Source organism: Pinus tabuliformis, chromosome 1_2 (genome assembly GCF_031772625.1).
Source record: "Pinus tabuliformis cultivar Carrire ecotype Pingquan chromosome 1_2, CPIR1, whole genome shotgun sequence".
Classification (NCBI taxonomy): domain Eukaryota; kingdom Viridiplantae; phylum Streptophyta; class Pinopsida; order Pinales; family Pinaceae; genus Pinus; species Pinus tabuliformis.
The window spans coordinates 1089139477-1089155047 of NC_142298.1; the positions used below are offsets into that span (position 1 = coordinate 1089139477).

At 37.1% G+C, this 15571-nt stretch overlaps 1 protein-coding gene across 1 annotated transcript; it reads left to right on the forward strand.

The window, feature by feature from the left end:
- Positions 1–13701: 13701 nt before the first annotated feature.
- LOC149209972 (uncharacterized) lies at positions 13702–14424 on the forward strand. The gene has a single exon (XM_089398827.1). The coding sequence runs from the start codon at positions 13702–13704 to the stop codon at positions 14422–14424; it is 723 nt and encodes a 240-aa protein (XP_089254953.1).
- The last annotated feature ends 1147 nt before the right edge of the window (positions 14425–15571 follow it).

A 15571-nucleotide genomic window follows, 5' to 3' on the forward strand; every position in this document is an offset into this window, starting at 1 on the left:
TGTCAGTTGTAAATTTTTGTAATGGCCATGAATATCTGGGCTCTATAAATCAGGATGGAAATGGAAAAATAGTAGCCCAAGGGAAAATTCAAATGTAATATTCACTCGTGTATTTTGTTGTGACTAGGCACAGATTTAATATATTAACTACTCACTGTTGTTAGAAAAAATCGTTGATAAATAAAATGTTCATTTGTTTTCCATGTAGCATAGTTAATCAAATAACAAAAGAAATAAGCTTATGCACAATTATTTACAAACACATCATTAATGCAGGGTATATCACACAAACATATAAGGAACCTATCTTGATTTCAAATAGTTGTTGTAGATCTAGTATAATGAGCACCAACATCCAATAAGTAATGTTTTAGCTCCACAAATGCTTTTTTTATGGCTCAAACCAAGCAAACTTGGCCTTATATCCACCCTTATTCAACTAGATTAGTGCCAAGCTATATGAAATAACTCAAACATGGACCCCTTGTGAAAGTTAGCAAGTCCCAAGAAGTTATAAAGCTCTATTAGTGCCTTTGGTGTTGGGTAATCATTGATGCGTTGGATCCACGTGCACATGATGACCATCTAGATTGTGTCCTAGTTATTGAATTATTTGCATGTGAAATGATCATTTATCTAGGTTGGCATATAATTTATGTTTCTGTGGGGTGCTTAACATGTGTTGAATGTGCATCATGCTCTTCCTAGGTTGCATTGAAGACGAGGATGCCATCCAGGGATATGACCATAAAGGAATTGTTGAATAGCTACATAATATGGTCCATCATCCTCTTGAATGTTCTAGTGCATTAGTCAAGCCAAAGAGCATGACCAACTGCTCAAGGTTGGGACTTGAAGGTTGTCTTCTACATATCAATTGGTTTGATTGGCACTAGTTAATAGTCTAACTTCAAATAAAACTTGTTGAAAACTTAACACATTTGAGTCAATCAAGCAATTCATCAATTTAGAGGACGAGGTACTAGTTTTTTCTATAATTTTGTTCAAAGTTTAGTAGTCAATAAAGAATCACCACATCCCCTCGTACACTTAAACCAACCATATTCCTATAAATATACATGACCATTAAACATAGATACCATATGTACCCAACAAGTGAAAAAACAAAACAAAATTGATATTAACCTGTATTTAAAATATGACAACTTTATAATAAACGATTTAAGTACATTACAAAATGACTTTAAAAATTATACCGTTTAAATTAATTCTAATATATATATATATATATATATATATATATATATATTTTTAAGCTTCCTATAAATGCTCATTATATATGGTCCAAGATATTAGTTAAGCAAAATATTGAAAATTTAATTGGTATAGGGTATTCATGTACTTGCAAAGAAAAGGCATGGAAATCCTAAAATCCATGGATGATTTTGCCAAATAAATGGTAAATAGGCATGGCTTCTTTCAATACAGACTCCCAAGGTAGTGATTTTCTCCTCATCATCATGAAAATTGAAATCCATGTATTCAATGGAATTTTTTATATCCTACTACCATCTTAATATATTAAAGGTACTAATACTTTTGTGTCATAAAGCTGGTTATACTAAAAGGCAAAGAACCAATACATATGTGGGGCTACTAGAGGACCTACTCCCGTGGGTAGGTGGCAAGTCATGCACCTAACCTAACATAAAACTCCAAGCACTGCCTAACACCTTTACTTTGACAACGAATATAGGACACCACAAAAGACAAGTAGAGTTACGTGGCATCCATATCTCCATGTAACATTGACATGACAAATCTACCTAGTCAGCATGAAAAGCACTAGCTTTCCGAAAAAACAAAGGTAAGCGTTGTCAAGACAATGACCGCGGCTACTAAGAAACCTAAAATGATGACGTGGACGCATAACATCCGCCACATTCCTTAATTTTACCATTTTTCTACGTGAGGCTGATAACGACCACAGTGATAGCGATGGGGAACAAAAAGTCATATGATTGAAAATGGCGTTGTGTAACTTAGGCTTTCTGAGGTTTTGGTTGGACTTCAGATCTTTACAAAATTTAATATAAAAAAAATCAACCGTTTTTGGATAAACGGAAAGAAAACAAATCATTTAAAAAAAATTAATTTTACTGTAAAGGAAAAATCAACCATTTCGGATAACTTGAAATAGAACCAATCATTTTGGATAACATATTTTAAGTGTTTGTTATTTTTGGATGTAAGATGATGATATTTTGGATAATAGTTTTTAAAAGCGAGTTTGTTTAAATATAAATGATTTTTTTTCTTAAAATTGGATAAAGATAATAATAATATTTTAGATTAATGTTTTTATAGTTAAAAGTTTAGAATACAAGTAAATAAGTTAATTTTGTTAAATTTAAGGAGATTTTAAAAATATTTTTTGTGCCTTGTGTTGGGAGGAGGAGACATGGTTAAACTTAGAGAATCACAAACAACTTGACAAACAAAAATAATAATAATGATACTCATTATTTATTAATAATATTAATTGAGTTATAAGTTCGTCCTCCCTCCCTCAATCTAGCACTCAAAAGCTCTGGTCTCGTTCCCTTACGCTTATTCTCGATCCTTGTTCGACAGAGTTTCCCAGCTCTCCGCAGCTTCCACCCTTACTTCCTTTTCCCGTCGCTCCCCTGTCCTCTGTAGCGCAAGACCTTCTCGCCTCCCTTCATTGTCCCCGAAAGATTATTTCCTTTCCTATTCAGAACCTCAAAGCGCTCTTAGTCCCGGTTTCATTTCTGTTTCAAGCAGCGAGTCAGACTATCTCTCTTTTAGTAGGCCCTCTCACTTCATTCAAAACAGCAAGACAGCGCTCAGGATTCAAGGAATGGCTCGGAGCGAAGGCTGCCTGCACTGCGCAGACCTTCAGGCGGAGTTGGAACAAATACGAGTGCATAAAAAAATCCCGGACTCTAAAATCGACTCACATGCTAGAATGACCAGCAAAAAATACGAAGCAGACCTCAACCTCTTCCTCCACAGGGTCTCCTTGCTCCAAGAACAGTTCAACGAACTAGCCAACAGATGCAGCCACGCTCAAGAATCAATTGACATCCTTAAATACATGCTGGAGAAACGTAATGCACCCAGCACTAGTTCTTCAAGCTTCAAGAATGCTGAAGCCAACAGCAAGCCAAATGAATCAACAGCTCGCCAGATCAGCCATATCAGCATAGATTAAGATGTATTGCAGATTTTGCTTACTATTGTCTCAGTTTGTTAGAATTTTCACTTGCTCTTGTTTTTCACAAGTCAGAAATGACAAAAGCTTAGGAGAATTTTGTCTTCCAAACCATCTCCTAGCTTCGCCTACGGGCCTTAAAATCTTGTATCTCAGGAGCTCAGTCTCCCAATCTTTTTTGGAATATAAATAGCAACCGACTATGTTAAAAATATATATATATATATATTAATTGAGTTATAAGATATATATTAATTGAGTTATAAAATATTTTATCAACTTCATATTATATATATATATATATATATATAAACTTCATATTATATATATATATATATATATATATATATATATATATATATATATAATTATAATGAAGTTTATATATATATATATATATATATATAAACTTCATTTTATATATATATATATATATATATAATATATTTTAACAAAATTTTATTTAAAAATAATTTAAAAAATAAGAAAGATTGAACATTGTTATAACTTTGTTTTAAATTTATTTTTTCGAAAAATAGTGGTTTTCCTATAGTTGATGTTCTCTTTAATCGGTCATTGCACAATAGTGTAATTGTAACCATTAAGTTGGACTTGGTGTTACACCTTGAAGTGTTAAACATCATTCCATATCTTGATAAATAATAAATTTTCAACGATCAAACATTTTTAAACAATATTTAAATAGTTTTTATACTAGCAATTGCACCAAGAGGTGCAAAGGAACGCTGAAAGGAGAAGTTGGGAATGTGGAAAGAAACTAGCTCTTGTGCTACATGTCAAGGTACATCATCAATGTCACCTTATGGGGTGCACATTGCCACACTGAAGGGGAAGAACTTTCTAACCTCCAGACCTCAGGAACCACTCTAGTCCTTGCAACCAAAAGGGGTTGTGTCAATGGATGCGATCTCTACTTGAGTCTTACTTTTCTATAGCATCCACGGATGTTATAGATGAAATACATCCAATGAAATGCCATGGATTCTGGGCATTGACAGGTGGCTTGTCATGTGTATGTTATGAGACACAGTTATGAAATTGGATAAATAAACAAGGATAACGACTTTTTTTTTGCCCTTTTAAAGATAGAATAAAGTTTGATAGTCAAACTGACTATTGCGACAACGCTCCAGACTAAGTTATCTCTTAATGGGCCTGATTTGATTCTTTCCCCAAAGATTGGAGTCAGACTTGAGTCAACTCAGCCCTGGAGGAGTTTGGTAAAGAGGCAATTAAAAGACTGGTATAGTGCCAGTGGGAGAAATACCTCAACTCCAACCCAAAACAAAGGGGAGATAGACTTATAACCTAAAAATATATACTTTCAAGTTTCAACCATTTTACCATAATAGAGCACTAATGATAGCAGGAGAAGAGTGGCACACCTACTCAAATTGGTTTTCGCCGATCTTTTTTTCCATCTCATTGGATATTAAAACAAAATGCATGTGATGAGAATATGGTACGGTTTCCAAGTTTGAGAAATAAATAGTAAGAACCAAACCTGAGTTGAGAACTACGATAACCAAAAGTTGTCATGGATTGTCAATCCATCGTCGGAACCCTCTTAGTCTAAAGTGTTGTACAATTTATCTATCCACATAGTAGAATCACCTTCCTTGCCCTATACTTCGAGTCCAATATGGCCTAAAGCAGTGATTGAGAGCTCTCCTTCCTTGAATCCCAATTGACAAAAGAAAAGGCTTATTGAATTTATCTACCTCCTTGTTTAAGGTTTGCCACAATGCACTTGAGGGATGTTTCCCATACTTCGAGCATTGCCCTACAACTAATCTTTCTCCTTTGTTTACAGTGCTAGAATACTGTGACCTAGATATTTTACATATTCCAAGGGACTTTGAAAATCTCTGCGTCCTCTGATGACTTAATTGCATGACCATGAGTGACTCTGTCATTCAAATCGAGAGGTGAGTGGCTAATGGTGGAAACCCTCTCGTACACTAAATCAACAACCCATTTCAAATTTGTGGAAGTCTAATCTATGATCGTGGTGAGAGAAATGTCATGCTATGTAGCAAACAATTAGCTTGATATCTACACTAGGATTCTATATTTTTGAAACATGACTCAAAATTGAACCCTAAAATCAAGCCATGGTCTCTACCAGTGACCATCTATTGAAATTGATTTTAAGATTTCACATTTCAGAGAACAGTCGAAATCTTCACGAGTTCCACTAAATTATACTTGAGTTCATGATAGTGCAGACTCTTACGTGTTGAATACAGAGGACAACTCTGAGAGCATAGCTTCCTCTTCGTTGAATAATCCTCATATCTCTAAAGTCTACATTCAATGATTCAATTTTATTGGCACTGGATGTGAAGAAGAGGAACCTCAATGGCATTGTTAGGGAAACAAATTTTTGGTGGTTGTCCTTTGTTTCGGTTCATACGTGGCAGTTCACAAATTCACCTCCATTTGAAATCAATTAATCGCAATGGTCTATTAGGGTATTGAAAGCCAACCGAACAAATCGTATGGCCTATCAAAAGTCAAAAGTCCACCAGACCAATCAATCTCGGTCAAGTGCATAAGTGTACACCTAGTCGATTAGCCATGCAGGAAAGGGACCCACCTAAGTCATGTCCAGTAAGCATTTGATGAAGGAATCCCACCCAACGACACCTCAGCAACAACACCTTAGCAGTTGGTCCAAATACAATGAGAAATCGGGATTCAATGGACCAATGGTGGAGGGGATTTATAACTCTGTCCAATCATAATCAAGAAACTATCTCCCCCCAGTATAAAGGTTGACAAGAAGCAGGGAATCTGAGTGTGGCCTGACATTTTTCATATAAATTCCCTCCCAAACTATTTTGAAAAATATCTCTATCTGTTGCCCAAATCCTTCAAATGTAAAGGCAGACTCCATATGGAGAGAAAAGGAAGGTCTGAATAGTCAAAACATATCCCAATTTGTTAGAAGATAGTACCTTCGGCTCCAAAGGTAGCTTCGTAAGGGAATTAATCATATCAGATCTATTTCTGACATCCCAAATCAAGCATTAGGAATGGCTTCTTAATTGTTTCCCTCAACCATAACTGCATTGGCTTATGAGGTACACCAAACACTAGTTGGTCAATTAATGTGTCCCTATTATCCGTTGAGATGGAAAGTCAAGTTTGTTTGGATTTAGATGAACAGTTGTGGTCCTAGGATCGATTCTTCAAGTTGTTAACAGTCTCTTTGTAATATTAGTGCTTCAAAATATTAATATCCTTCCATAGGATTGTCTGCACACCATGAGAAAAAATGACACCAATTGAGATTAATCCATAGCCAACACAGCCGAAAGTTCCAACCAATGTAGTCTTTTTGGATTTCTTCATGATTGTTTGGTGGTTTCGTGTCCCAAGTGTAGAAAATTTTGACACAACAATCGCCTTTTATGTGTTGCAGTTCTCATTTAGATTTCCTGCTTGCTAGCATCATGTATGCTTTGTATGATTATAATATTGTCATTGTTAGAATTAAGATTGCTACAATAAGAATTCCAGTAGTCGATAAATAGTCTATGATATGGAGGTGTACATACTCCATGAGCAAGCCTTATAGTTGCATACAACCCAACAATCCCCACTTATCTCAATGATATTATATATAAGAATAAAAAAATTTCAAGAGTGAGTTTACCAACCAAACTCCATCGCCATTCTCTGATGGTGTAGTAGTATGAAGCTCAAAGTTGGGCAGAAATACTCCCCACTATAATAGTTCAAAGTTATGAAAGTCGTAGAGGATTCAGTTCACATGGTCCCCAGCCACATCAAACTTGATTTACCAACCATATAACCTAGGACAAGCATTTTAAGCTACAAAATAACTAATTCGAGAGAATACATATATAGAGTATGTATCAGCCATCCCGACAAAGTTTACCTACATTTTCTCAACACCTACATAAACCTTGGCTTGTGTTATTCTGTGCCACTGTCCTAATACTTCGCTCCAAACTCGACCCTCAACTCCTATTATGGTAGTTGTGTAGATGACTCTACTTCCAATTTACAGGAACCCCTAACGCTTCAAGATTAGGCCTCAGCTCCATGAGGCTCCATCGAGGCTCCTAGAAGACATGGAGTTTACATGGAAGTTAAATATTATACACTCGATCAAACCTATGGCGAAGGGGCATCAAACCTTAGTTTTGGCAATAATCTAAACATTTATTTAGGAGAGCCAAACACCAAACCAGAAAATATATTGTTGGATAAGGACTTTTGTCCCAAGATCTTTGATTTTGGCTTGGAAAATTTGGTGGAGATAGAGAGCAGCCTAAGCATGTCTAACATCAAGGGGACTCCTGGATATATGGCACCAGAATATTGGGTTCAGGAAAAATGACCTATTACTTCAAAAGTAGATGTATACAAATTTGGGATTGTGCTTCTGTAGATTGTAAGCAGAAGGAAGAATTTATGCTTCAGTCAATCAAGTAATTAGGGCGATGAATCTTTCTTTCCAAAGAAGGCTTTTGAGTGGGTGGTTTTAGAGGGGAATGTGGAGGAGGTGGTGGAAAAAAACATTGTGAGTGCAGTAAGAGATGATCACCTTCAGCTGGAGGCGATTGAGAGAATGGTGATGACAGTGTTTTGGTGCATTAAGAGTCAATCGGAGGATAGGTCTTCCATGGGAAATGTTGCTAAAATGCTCCAAGGAACCCTCAAAGTTCCCCAACCCCCATACCCAATTTCTTCCTCAATAGTGGATTGTGATAAATCATAGTAAATATGATTTACCTTTAATGGAACCTGTGAACCAACGATTTTATATGTGGAGTAAACGAGACTTGAAGAACCTTGTACCGGACAAAGGAACTGACGACAAGGAAAAAATGGTTTCCACGTGTTGAATTTTGATGGAAGGGAACGATAAAAAGGGAGCGAGGAGATTGGTTAGCGTGAAAAGTGTTTGCCCAACCAACTCCATAGAGAAAACGCCTTTCGACGTATATATATATATATATATATATATATATATATATATATATAGATATAGATATATATATATATATATATATTGTTGGGTTGTGTTATATTCTTTCCACGACTAGCCAACGTAGTTAACCAGGGGGTTAGAGGGGGGGCGGAGCCCCCCCTTTGTTGCGCCAATTGCGCAGCGGGGGGGTCACAGGGGGTTTGAAGGGGGTGGGTAGCCCCCCCCCCCCCCCCCGCAAATTTTTTTTGGACCCTATATTAGGTTGGGCGGACCTACCTATGGTTTTGTGCATGGTTTTCGCACATGGTTTTGGACGTGATGGTTTTCGGTCCATGGTATTGGATGCTTTGGCATGTATAAATATGTATTGTAACATTGAAAGGAAAATAATGAAAAATCAAGCTTGTAGTCCTGGTTTTGGGATCCAGGGGAAAATCTTTGTGTATATGTGTTTTATGTGTTATGCTCTCGCATTGTTTATTTTATGTTCTTAGAATTCGTATGCAGGTAATTTTTGTACGGGTTTAAAACCTACATATATATATATATATATATATAAACAAATCTAATTTTTCCAAACATAATAAAATTTAAAATATATAAATTATATAAAAATAATATTTTTTAAGATAGTAAAATATATTATAATTAATTAATAATTATTGTTATTATTCATTGTCCATGGGATCTTTGATAGGTGGTGATCGGGTGCTCTATTAAGACACTCCTTGATGCAAAGTCACCGATTCAATTCCCCGCCCCAATCGGGGTGATATATTGGACATGATGAAGATGTAGTCCCACCAAACTTATATATATATATATATTATTCACTAATTTATGGATATTACTTAAGGAAAATTGTGTCATCTTAAATGTTTTCTTAGTATTTCATAAAGGGATACATTTTTTTTTTAAATTGTTTTTGGGTTTTGGTTAGTAATGTGTTTCTTTAGCCCAATGGGTGTATAATAGACTGTTATGGGTGTAATGTAAGTCACTTCATGATGTGAAGGTCACTGGTTCAAAACTCTGTGGGCAAAAATCCAATCATGTTAAGGGTTGGTGTGGCCTAGGCTAAGTGCAATCGCCAAGTGATTTTGATGGCTTAGATGCCCTAGGTCACGGTTTCTCAAGCCATAGATCAAGCCTGATATAATACAACTTGACAAAAAAAAAATTAATGTATTTCCTTACATTCATAAAATAAAAACTCTTAACCAACTAGAAGTAATTTAAAACTTTATATTTACACCAAAGGTGTTTTTCTTATTTGTTATTGATATTTTTAAAGTTTTATATATCAACTCCATATTAGAAATAAAATAAATTACACATCTCCCTAGTTATGGAAAGTGAAAATATAAGAAAATATAAAATTATGCTATTTAATGTGAACATTGAAATATTTTACTTATCGAGAGTAAAATATTTTTTGTTATTAATATATATTTGTTTTAAAAATCACATGTAAGTTGAACATAGAATGAGTTACACATAAATATCAATAATAATACTATTTTTAATCTCCCTAGTTCTGTAATATCAATAATACCATTTATTGTCATCTTCATATTAAGTAATGAAGAAATTACATTTATTCCTCATAGTATAAACTAAATTTATTCTGTTTACTCATCTCCATATTATGTAATGAAGAAATTACATTTCTTCTTCATACTAAATGGTAAATTATTTTGTTGTACTTTCTTACCTTATATCTCTATATAAAGTTATGTAAAATTAAGGTTCAAATGGATCTAAGCTGGTAAATATTAATTTTTAATTAATAAAATAGAAATAATTACTTTTTATTTATATTTTTAAAGTACTTTATTACAACTTTAATTTCTTTTTTTCAAAAAGGTGGTAAAACTTATCATAACTCATTTGTTAATGGGTAAAAATAATTGTTATTTGTTATTGGTAATGTAAATTAACTCATCACTATTGTTAAAGAAAACCACATCAATTAAAATAATTTATTGATAATTTACAAAAAGTAGAACTTCACTCTTAAGGAGTTAATTTATCTACTTATGTCCAAAAAAGAAACTCTTAACAGATTAAAAATAATTTGAGATCTTTCAATAAAATTAAAATATATTTTTTAATTAATAATAATTATAACAAAATCAATATCTCCTTTTATCATTAAAAGGACCTCCTCGCCGAAATTTTTTTCTTTTCGCTGTGCTGCGCTGCGCAACTCGTGACCTAGACAGCGCCGCCACAGAGACCTCTTCACAGGTTTGCAGCTCCAATGGAGGCTGGCGGGGGTGCCAATCCCTCCCCTCCCCTGCCCAAACTCCTCGCATTCAAGAAGCTCATCGTCGGATCTCTCAAGAGACCACTGTCCGAGACTCAGCAGAAATTCGTCAAAAAGTTGGACTGCATCCCAATCATGGAATTGCCAATTGCAGAAACATGCAGATCAACAGTCAATCTTGTAGACAGAGGGCTCATAGGACAGTTTACCAGGCTTTGGCCTTCTCCCAAATCCGTTGAAGCTTGGGTGCAGAGGAATTGGACGTCGCTCATATCAGAAGGAATCAAGAGCCACTTTGTAGGAAAAGGATTCTATGTATTCGTGTTCGAAAGCTCTGAGGATAAAAATCTCATCTTTAGAAACGACCCATACTTCATGGGGCCTCAGGGTTTATACCTGAACAAATGGACCCCTGATTTCGACCCAGCCCAGGATGTGCCGTCTGCCATTCCAGTTTGGGTCCGCCTACCTCATCTTCCTTTACATTGCTGGAATCAAAAATCACTGCAAGCTATCGGCAATTCGCTTGGAAGGTATATTGATCAAGCAGTGCGAAAGGATCAGTACTCATGCGCACGGATCTACGTGGAGGTTGATCTGGAAGTAGGGCTGCCAGAGGCAATTAAACTTACTGCAGTAGACTGGATGCACATCCAGGAGCTAGACTACGAGCAATTACCCTTCAAATGCCGACATTGTCACGGCTATGGCCATTTCGCAAGACATTGCAAAAAAAAGGAAGCAGAAGAGAGTGAGAAAGCAGAACAATGGACCACAGTGCAAAAAGTAGGGACAACAAAACCTAGAAGCAAAGGAATAACAAAGGAAAACAACCCTGGGCCAATGGGGTAGGAACAAAAATATGGGAACTCCAACCCCATGTCGAAATCAGGATCTCAAAATGCAGAGCCCAGTAAGGCCGCAGAAGAACCAGAAGTAAATAAGGACTGCAGTGAACAACCCAAATCCCCTACTAACAGGAAAGGAACAGAGGAGCAAGGGCAAAACACGGGAACCCTCGAAGTAGTCCCCTCCCCCTCTTTTACCGACATAGCAAGAAATAAAATACATGAATCACCAAGCTCATTGGAGGATGAGATCTTAGAAAGGCCTGCCAAAAGAGCAGGAAGAAAGTCCCGCAGAGAAGTAAGGGAGGAAGAAGCTGAAAGGCAAAAGACTCAAGGAAGTCAACCTACTATAGAAATGTCAATCGGCAGAAGTACAAGGACAAGGCCGCCAAAAGGAGGAGGCCCAACCACCCCTAACAGTAAGTAATGAAAATCGTCTCTTAGAACTGTAGAGGGTTGGGGAACCCGATGAAAATTGAAGCGGTCAAAGATCTATTAAAAGCGGAACCAGCAGACATCCTAATGCTCCAAGAGATAAGATAGAAGGGGAGGTCCTTCTAGAGATCAGCAAAAAGAAATGGCAGAAGAACGTAGGAAAAGCAATAAGTGCAAGAGGCTCTTCCGGTGGAATAGCAACCCTGTGGAAGGGAGACCAGTTCAAGCTTGTCAACTCCCACAACACACAACATTTGAGCTTCACAGAGTTGAAGCACATAGCAAATAAGTTAACCATTTCATTATTCAATTTATATGTACCGGTATTGTATTCTAAAAAGAAAGACTGTTGGAAAACATAAATGAGTTTTTCGAACTGAATACCCCAAACAACATAATCATAACTAGAGATCTAAATCTAGTGATGAATGAAAAATAAAAGAGAGGGGGCAAGACTAGCAAGGATCAGATGATCTATGTAGTAGAAGACATGATACAACAATGGGACCTACTGGATTTTAAACCAAGAAAAGGGCTTTACACCTGGACCAATAACAGGACAGGGGAAGACCACATATCCACCAGATTGGAGAGGTTCTTGGTTCAAAGCACAATGTTGATGGAAAGGAGGCTAATCTCATCAACCATTCTTCCCAAGCTTACCTCGGATCACAAACCCATCCAGCTAATGTTAGAGGAGGAAGAAAATCTAGGCCTAATCCCTTTTAGATTCAGCCCATTGTGGAATGAAAAGAGTGGCTTTGCATAAACGGTCCGACTAGCATGGTCCACCTCAGTCAATGGCTCCCCAAATTATGTATGGGAACAAAAATTAAAAATAACAAAAAAGGCCCTCAAGGAATGGAGTAAACTCCCATCAAATACTCCCAAAGATCAAAGAATGGAGTCAGTGCAACACCTAGAAAAGTTGCAAAGTGAAATGGATACAATAGATATAACTAAAATAGAGCTAGAAAAGGAGCAAGAAGCCCAATGCAAAACATTTTTCTCCTTCAGAAATGAAGAAGAATATTGGAGATTAAAGTCCTGGAGCCTTTGGCTGGAAGCCGGAGATAGAAACACAACATATTTCCATCGACAATGTAGAGCCCGTCTCTCCAGGAATCACATCACAGAGATCACCACCTCCGATGGGAGGTCATGCAAAGGAATAGATCAAATAAAATCTGCTGCTGCATTACATTTCCACCATCTTTACAGTAAAGAGAATGATGACCGTGAAGAAGACAACAAAGAATTCCTAAAGAACATTCTGGCACTGGTCACTAAAGAGGACAATGCAGCATTGTTGAAGCAAACCAATGAAGAAGAAATCAACAAAATTATTTGGTCCATGAATCCAGATAAAGCCCCTAGGCCAGATGGGTTCACCATTCACTTCTATAGGATATGTTGGGACATAATAAAAACAGATCTTATTCGAATGATAAAAGGATTCCTTCAGAAAGCAAAACTAGGTGGTAGCACCAACTCAACATTCCTTGCTTTAATACCGAAAGAGTCAAACCCTGCTTCCTTTGACAGGTTTAGGCCAATCCCTTTATGTAATGCTTCATACAAAATAATTACAAAACTCCTTGCAAATAGAATAAAGCCACTGCTAAACAAACTCATATCAGATTCACAAGGAGGCTTCGTCCATGGGAGACACATTTTGGATAATGTAACTCAAGTTCAGGAAGCCATGCACTCCAACAACCTTAGAAATGAGAAAGGCATGCTAATCAAGTTAGACATGGCCAATGTATTCAATAGAGTAAAGTTGTCCTTCCTCTATCAAGTTCTACTTTCCTTCAGATTCGACCAAGAATTTGTCAAACTAATCCAATCTTGTACCATAAGTCCTTGGATTGCGCCTTTGGTAAATGGGAGGCCAGCTGATTTCTTCCAAGCCACGAGGGGGCTGAGGCAAGGATGCCCTCTTTCTCCATTTCTTTACATTTTAATGGCGGATACGTTGAGCAAAAAGTTGGAGCAGGACATGATAGCAGGAGCTGCCCCAGGTTTGAAAATAACTAAGGATCTCAAAGCAATAAATCACGCCCTGTTCGCGGATGATTCCCTCATGCTGGGCGGAGCTTCAAACAGAATAGCCTCTGCATTCAAAAATACTCTCCAAGCCTACTGCAAAGCAACTGGAGCACTAATCAGTGAAAGAAAAAGCGCAGTCTATAGTTGGAATGCAGAAGAGGAAGAAACTCAAAACATAGCTCGCAATTTGGGGTTCAACAGATACTCAAAATGGGACAAAATCAATTATCTTGGATTGCCATTAACACTGGGCACAAATAGAGTCAATCTGTGGGAAGGAGTAATAACAAAAATCAAAGGCAAAATTGTTGCATGGGGAGGTCAATGGCTAACTCATGGAGGCAAATTGACTCTGATAAAATCCATTCTTTCATCTTTGCCAATATATCAAGCGTCCTACCTCATGGCACCAAAGTCAATTTTAAGGAAAATTAATAAAATCATGAGAGATTTTCTATGGCATGGAGGCAAAGGAAATCAGAACAAATTCCATTTGGTTAAATGGGAGACAACAAAGAGATCCATGAGAGAAGGCGGCCTTCAAATTCGCGATCCGAACCTCGCCAATACAGCTCTGGGATGCAAGATACTATGGAAGCTCCACAACGACCCCATCACCCTGTCATCAAAACATTGAGGCATAAATTTATACCAAATGCAAAACTCAGAAACCTGCAAAACGCAAAAAAAAAGGAGCACGCTGCTATCGCAACTATGTATCAAAGGATTGCGATTCTTCTCCCAAAATCTGTATCGTATCCTTGGTAATGGTAAGCGTGTCAAGTTGAGAACAGATCGCATGATGCGGCAGTCACCCTTAGCATCAAATGATAACCTGCAAGAAATCTGCGAGCTTCTTGAAAGTAGAGGAGATAAGACAATATATGATATCTCAAAATGGGATGAATCCGGGTTCTGGATTGATTGGAACTTTAGTAACATACCAGATCATTTATCACAACAAACAGAAACGCTAAAAGAAGAACTTCGTGAAGCAGCTCCGGTGCACAAGACAGAAAAAGATAAATGGGGTTGGGGACCTACAGGAGTATACTCCTCAGCCAAAGGTTATGAGTTGTTGCAATCACATAGAGATAGATCTCTCCCTGCAAGGTTTTGGATGGAGGTATGGGATCCATTGGTGTTGCCCAAGGTTAACTTCTTCTTCTGGATATTAATGCACAAAAAGATTTTGACTGGTGAAAACTTATTGAAAAGGAAAATAGCAGGTCCACATAGATGCTCACTATGTAAAGAGGCCATGGAAACCATGGATCACCTGTTTGTAGACTGCTCATTTGCAAACAAAGTTTGGACACTCATACTCCAAGGACTCAAGGCGGCAATCCCCACTAAAATTTCAGTAGTGGACTTATTTTTATCATGGAAAGATCGCTATCCTTTGTCCTCCCTCAACTCCTCATGGGCCAGAATCTGGATCACCATTCCAAAATTTGTGTGTTGGAAGCTATGGTTAGCTATAAATGTGAAGATATTCAATAATGTAGTCTGGACACCCAACACGGTAGCAGCAAAAGCAAAAGGCCTTCTCCTGGAAACTTTGAACTCCCAAAAACTCAAAGATGACTCTTCGGTGCAGCAGGAGGAAAAGAGCTGGCTTGGAACCCTTGCATTAACCCAACGGATCCACAGTATTGGAAAACCCCAACTCAATCCTAAGTGGAGGCTAAGAGATAAGGACGAAATATTTCAGAGTTGGTGGAGGTAGCAAGGAATAACTACAGTCTTCTTTGATGGTGCCTCAAAAGGGAACCCTGGGATAA